This window comes from Podarcis melisellensis (assembly GCF_964234715.1).
Source record: "Podarcis melisellensis genome assembly, chromosome: 6".
NCBI classification, from domain to species: domain Eukaryota; kingdom Metazoa; phylum Chordata; class Lepidosauria; order Squamata; family Lacertidae; genus Podarcis; species Podarcis melisellensis.
In genome coordinates this window covers 69,431,590-69,438,729 of record NC_138538.1, presented here as the reverse complement: position 1 = coordinate 69,438,729, position 7,140 = coordinate 69,431,590, and the positions used below count along the sequence as shown (strand labels likewise).

The 7,140-nt window shown below is 41.3% G+C and overlaps 1 protein-coding gene across 2 annotated transcripts in view; it reads right to left on the bottom strand.

Annotated features, from left to right (window-relative positions):
• Nucleotides 1-956: 956 nt before the first annotated feature.
• Nucleotides 957-7,140, bottom strand: part of LOC309371465 (calcium-activated chloride channel regulator 1-like) — a 31,679-nt gene continuing 25,495 nt past the window's right edge. For both annotated transcript variants that reach the window (XM_081914144.1, XM_081914143.1), the window contains exons 12-15: nucleotides 5,061-5,331; nucleotides 3,883-4,050; nucleotides 2,827-3,072; nucleotides 957-1,697 (exon numbers count right to left, since the gene is read on the bottom strand). In XM_081914144.1, coding sequence (XP_081770270.1) covers nucleotides 1,141-1,697; nucleotides 2,827-3,072; nucleotides 3,883-4,050; nucleotides 5,061-5,331 — 1,242 coding nt within the window. In that variant the 3' untranslated portion in view covers nucleotides 957-1,140. The remainder of the gene's footprint in view (nucleotides 1,698-2,826; nucleotides 3,073-3,882; nucleotides 4,051-5,060; nucleotides 5,332-7,140) is intronic.

Here is a 7,140-nt window from a genome sequence, read left to right as displayed (position 1 = left end):
ATTGTGAAAAATAAATAAATCTCTGTTTACAAAAATATGGACACAAATATTAAAATGAATTGTAAAAAGATTAAAAAGCAGCAACCAAGTATTTAAAAGTATTCAGATGACACTAAACAACCTGCAAACTCCTGGGAGATATTTTAATAAGAAAAACCCAGGCATTGCAACTTTTAAATGATTGAAGAATCAATCAGACCACGTTTTTCTGGTTTTCCTGCAGCACCTCTATCAGGAGACTCTCTGTTTTAATAACATTCCATATCTGTCTCCTCTTCACAGCATTTTATGAGCCCGTTTACATTCCTTGAACAAATTTTACATATCATTGGGAGAAAAAGGTCACACCAGCACCATCTAGCTCTGAACTTATGAAATAGCATTTAAGAATAACCCAATGCTGTTCAGTAGCTAGTCAATCGTTTCTTTGAGTATCTCCTCAAGTGTGATCTGTTTTCTCCTCACCCAAAAGTCAGTCAGTTTCATCCAAGGACTTGGAGAAATCCTGTTGTTCATAAATTACAGTGATGGGCCCCATACAAGATTGCATATTTATTGCTGTCAATTTAAGAGATTTAATGGCCAACCTATGGTGTGTTCCTATTTCAAATGCCGCATCTGAAGTTTTAGCAATATGCAATGGGAGTGCCCTGTTGTCAAATCATTTTGGCATAGTTTTTTTCAAGAAATCTTTGCTACTGTACTCTAAATTATTACAGCGGACTTGGGGTTGGCTGCTATGGAAAAGAAAATGGAGGAAAAACCAGATGTTTGCAGGGAGTCAAAATGGAAAGTACATTTGAGAGTATACTACACGGTACTCTCTCATAGTTTATGTACCAGAAGTCTTCCACCTGTCTCTCAAAAATCTATATACTTGATTGTATATGATCCCCATTTAATATTGGTTGCTGGCTTTAAAATATAGATGCTGAGACAAAAACAGCACATGAGGCTTATAAAGCACTGTTAATTTTTATTGTGAATATGTAAAATCATCTCCAGCACTCTCATTTTCGTCGTAATGCCAGACTTTGTGGCCAGACACCCAGGTTATGTTTGTTTTGGGCAGCATTTGTTCTTGTTTGTTTCAATATTTTGTTTGTAAACATTAAAACAGTTAATATAATATATTATCCTTTACAAAATAGTGAGGGCATTCTTATTAACAACAGTAATATCCGTGCAAGTGTCATAACTTCTGTATCTCTGCTTACGCAAAACACAAACTGTTATACTTACAATAGCACAAATTATAATTGCAGAAGCACATACGATGATCACAGTTTCCATAGTGGTATTTGTTGCGTTGGTATCATTAGCACAGGTGGGTTTCACACTAGAGGGAGTTGTATGTTTGTTATCCGGGGTAGGCGAAACAGAGTATTTGTCAGCTGGAGTAGTGTGAGCAGTAGTGTGAGCAGTAGAAGTTGTGACTGGACTAGCAGGAAGAAGCACAACTGCCCTTGCTATGTTAGAGACTTCTCCAATGTTGCTGCTGCCATCAATGGCACGAATTGCAAAGTAGATGGAGGTGCCATTTTCTTTCGTGAAGTTGTGGGGCTTATACCGAAACATTTGTCTGACCCCAGCAATTTCCACTGCAAGTCCAGTAGTGTTCACAGAAGTGGCGTCATCAAAAGTTCCAAGTCTTAATTCCAAGGGATTTTCACTCATTTTTATTTCATATCTTTCAGCTGTGAAATGAAAACACACAACAGGCATCCATTAGGGACCTACGTCTTCAGGAATAACAGAGACAAAAATCTGCTTCCATGTATTATTATTTTTTGTTTTTTTCTAATGTGAACCAACCTGGGTTCTTCAGATGAAGGGCAGTACAGTGGTACCTCGGGTTACATACGCTTCAGGTTACATACACTTCAGGTTACAGACTCCACTAACCCAGAAATATTACCTCGGGTTAAAAAACTTTGCTTCAGGATGAGAACAGAAATCGTGCAGCAGCGGCGTGGCAGCAGCGGGAGGCCCCATTAGCTAAAGTGGTGCTTCAGGTTAAGAACAGTTTCAGGTTAAGAACAGACCTCCAGAACGAATTAAGTTCTTAACCCGAGGTACCACTGTACCTCAGTTTAAGAACAGTCCTGTTCACAAACGATTTGGTTTACAAACTCCACAAAACCGGAAGTAGTGTCCCGGTTTGAGAACTTTACCTCGGTCTAAGAATGGAATCCGAATGGTGGAAGGGCACCGGTGGTGGGAGGCCTCATTAGAGAAAACACACCTCGGTTTAAGAACGGTTTCGGTTTAAGAACGGACTTCCAGAATGGATTAAGTTCGGAAACCGAGGTACCACTGTATACATATTTAATAAACAGTGACGATTAAAAAATGTAAGAAACTGTCATGGGCACCATAGGGTACCCATTCCACAGAAGAAAAACAGCCACTCAACTCTCCCATTCCTGACATGGTATGTCAAGAATCTAGACTTTTGCTACTTTATTATGCAGGAACTTTGGGAGGATGTTGCCATGCAAGTGACAGTGTTGAGACAACCCTGGTTTTGGGCTATGCTGCTTTTGCAACCCAATGGTATTCTGGATCCTGTTGGAGGGAGATTTGTGTTCCATGCTTATATCAAGGCAGTTCTGTCTCAGTGCCAGTTGCGGAAGGCAGTTTGGGGTAGAATGTTACCTCCAGGATATTACAGGGAGAGGTGGCTGGTGTAAATTCTCCATCCATCCACCCCATTATACTTTTTTAAAATAATAATAATAATAATAATAATAATAATAATAATAATAATCTTTTCTGTAAGCAAAGCAGCCTTGTGGGTTGATTAAAGCAGGCTTCCACACTTACCTTGTCCTGTATCATAGTCATTTCCAGGAGCCGTCCATGCGAAACAGAAATGATCATCATCCTCATCTAGTTTTACCTCAAGGTCAGTAATTTTAGAGGGTGGATAAACATCTGTGATGGTGCCTTCCAAAGGGACTCCTGATACTACAAAGGAACCACCTGAGGCAACTCTACTGACGCTTCCTAGATTGGTTTGGAGTTCATCATCTGTAGGTTCAGGTTTGGGGGGGTTCATTGTTATTTGACCTACAAAAGTGGGGGAAGAACAGCCATAACTATAAACATCTAAACTTTCTTGGTGCTTTACAGTTTTAACAGATTTTTATTTTCATTGTATTGCATTCCTCGTGTACCACTTGAGAAATCAATGTAATTGAGAGGCATATAAATTATCTACATGCAAGACAAAGCCAGGCTGCATTGCATATGATTGGCTAGAAATACTATGGCAAGACAAAGGCAACTTGCTCTAGACTTTGTGCTAGTAGAAACAGAAGAGAATCTGAAATGCTCGAAGTATAAGTATATGCAAACAATAAATCAATTAAGGCTGCACTCTTGTGCACTTAGGACCAAAAGAAGGATGGCAGAGTATTTATTTTAAACCCTAGTAAGAATTGGGTTGTTTCATCGGTTCAAATAACAAATTCCGTTTACCCACTAATTTGGGAAGCACACAGTAGATTAGAATAATATAGGAGAGGAGGGTGTGGGTGCATCAGAGTTGTATACTCAATGGTCCAGATCTACATAAAGTCAACGATAGTGAAGGAAGATGCTTGTGTTTCTACTGAGAGACCCAGGACTCAGCTGCATTAAGTCAAAAAACAGTGTTTTGAATGTGTTATAAACATGCACACCAGATGGCGCTGTAGAGCACAAACCTTTTCTTTGAGATTTTACATAGCGTCCCCCCCCCTTTTGTTACAGTATAACAATTTAATTTATGACTTATTTATAGCATTTCCCCCTTGTGTGTAGATCCATCCCCAATTTCATACTTGGAGAACCACAGAGCTCTACCAGCAGTAGAGCTATTTCATAACACTTGCTTACCATCTTCTTCTACAAATCCTGTTAGATATAAAGCTTGACTCTGTCTACGGGACCGTCTGAGGGTCTGGTCTTTTCCTTGGACACGCACTTTGATATTGTGTCTACCGTTTCCTCTGAACAATGTGAAATATCTTGAGTAGATTCCGTCATTCTTGAGAATATCGGCACCTGAGTACATAAATATTGAAACATGACATCCGAAGCAACTGTCACACTTCTGGTCATTAAAAAAAAAAACCTACAAAACCTATGTTCATTTCACAGTATGTGTTGCTGTATCCGTGGAAAGAGATGATTCTGAAAGTGGTAGTATGGAATCATAATGTTAATAGCTGATGTCAATAAAACACAGGCCAACAAAACTTGGGACCAGCCAAACACACCAGCATGTACTCTGGTCTGCTGAACTCCTGACGAGCTCAATTTTTGGCAATCCTAGGCAGTTAGCAAAATCAGTACATTTATCAAACTCCTGGTGGATTACCGTGATAAATAGATCTAAAGGACCCCCTTTCCGCATAAGAACCCAGGTCCTGAGATCATCCTCTGGGACGCTTCCCTGTGTGCAATCTCTGAGGGAGGTCTGGAGGCTGGCAATGACCTCCCTCATATAAATTCAATAAAGGAGAAGGAGAAGGAGGAGAAGAAGAAGGAGGAGGAAGAGGAGGAGGAGGAGGAGGAGGAGGAGAAGGAGGAGGAGGAGGAGGAGAAGGAGAAGGAGAAGGAGAAGGAGAAGGAGAAGGAGAAAGAAGGAGAAGGAGAAGGAGAAGGAGAAAACAGGACTTAACTGTAGTGGCCCATGGTTATGTAATGTTCTCCCAGATACACCAACCGGGCACCAATGTTGCCATTGTTTCAGCACCAGGCAAAGATGTTTTCTTTTTCCCAAACATTGGTAGGTCACCATGCTCCCCAACATTTCACAGACACTATTTGCACGATTTGATGGAGCTTGGGACAGAGCCCAGAATGAGGTCATTATATGCAATGATTCCAGTTCACAAAGGCAGGTATAGCGAGCCACATGGTACAAGGCAAGGCCCATACATATATTTGGATTTGCAATAATAATGCATTTACTCCATTTCAAAGGAGTCAATGAAAATTGAGTTTTGAAAAACTTGCTTTTGAAAAAAATTTAAATGCACACTTCCGTAAATGCTTCAAAATAAGCTTACCCAAACCATCATCATAAAGCTCCAGTTCTACTGGTGTTCCAATCTCTGGTTCGACCGTCACTGTGACTTTTGCACCAATGACAGGCAAGAATCCTTGGCTGACTTCTGCATAAATAACCATCGGACTAGGAAACTTATTGGTATCGCTTTTCGTGTAGGACTTCACAATCAAAGGAGGCACAGAGGCAGAGGCTGCTCGAGTGGTTACCGTTATTGATATGACTTGTGCTCCCCAATGCGTGTTCTTAATTGAATAAATCCAGTCTCCTGTCTGAAAATCAAGTGTTGAAATACAGAAGACTATTGAGTATCTAAGTTGTGTTTATAAACGCATTTCCATTTCTTCTGGTTTCTGTTGTGTCTTTTTATTAAAATGATTACAATTATGTATTGTTTGCAGGCTAACACAACCAACAATGGTGAATACTGATTGTATTTGCTTGCCCGGTTCTTTCCTTGAGCACAAACACAGTAGCAATTTCTATTCCCTTGCCTGCTCACTGCGAAACTTTCTGCCATTCCATTCCTAGCACACACACTTTTGTGAAAAAGAGGGAAGTCAGACCTACAAACTTTTTTCTCTGTTGGCTTTAGCCTAGTAAGTGAGCAGTGATGCCATAGGGAAGCTGATCTCTCTCTCTTGCTACAGGAAGGAGCGAAATTAGCAAGGCTATGCTGAAGGGGCTTGAATAACTCATAGAAGCTATGAGCTATGCCATGCAGGGCCACCCAAGATGGACAGGTCATAGTGGAGAGTTTTGACCAAACGTGATCCACCTGGAGCAGGAACTGGCAAGCCACTCCAATATCCCTGCCAAGAAAACTCCATGGACAAAGACAACCCTGATGTTGGGAAAGATGGAGGGCACAAGGAGAAGGGGACGACAGAGGACGAAATGGTTGGACAGTGTTCTCGAAGCTACCAGCATGAGTTTGACCATACAGCGGGAGGCAGTGGAAGACAGGAGTGCCTGGTCCATGGGGTCACGAAAAGTCGGACACCACTAAATGACTAAACAACAACAACTTGCGGGAGAGACTAGTTTGCCATTTTCATCTCTGTTTGCCACCTCCCTCAAGGATCAGCCACCCTTCAAAGTCCTATGCTCCTCTCCACCATCTCATCCTACCAAAACACATAAGAGCTTGATATCACTCAAATAAGCAAAAGAGTACTTGATTTTTTTATATAAAAAGAAACAGCTTAATCGTTGAAGAAGATTATTGAAAAAATTGCTTCTTAGATGAATTGGACACAGCTAGTAATTCTCCAACAGCACACCATGAGAGTATTACTCCTTTGGGCACAAGAAAGATAGACAATAAATAATTACAGGCTCCCAGGAGTGCCCAGGATTCTGCCACCCTAGATTTTTGAAGGATTCACTACTCTGCAACGTACTGGGTGGGTTCCAGCGGGGATAAATGATGCTTACTCTTAAAGGCAGTGGCCATTTTGCATGGGGGTTCTGTTTCCGCCCCCTGAGTGCCCTACCCCATTATGTCCCGCCTCCATTCCAGCCCGCACTGCCCCCTTCCAGGTCCAAAAGGACCCTCAGGTCAATGATCAGGTGTCAATTGGACACGCCTAAAATGGTTCCTGCTTATAATCCGATTCTTAGTACCAATTTGGAGCATGATTCAATTGACTCCTCACTCTGATCATTTTGCTTCATTTCTCATTTCACTACTGTTAACTATTCCTGATCTGGTCCTTTAGGTTTTCAAAACTAATGTTATTGTTTACCTTTTTTATGGCAAATTCAGAGCTGGCTGAAAACTCAATGAGCCAGTAATTACCCATTGAAGTATGTATCTTGCCTCAGGGTATGCTGTATGCTCAAGTGAGGGTGATGAGGTGAGACACATGCAGGTACACACACCTGCATATTTGCTCACTTCCCAAATGACCATTAGGATCAGGAAGACAGGAAGGAAGCTTGTGCATTTCCCAGGTGAAGTCCAGCTTCAGAGAAGCCAACACAGATTCAGCAGCAGCTGTAAAGGGACCTTAAAAACACTTCAAGAACCGTTTCATGGTATTGGACTCCGCATACACAGCCCTCATCACCATACTCTG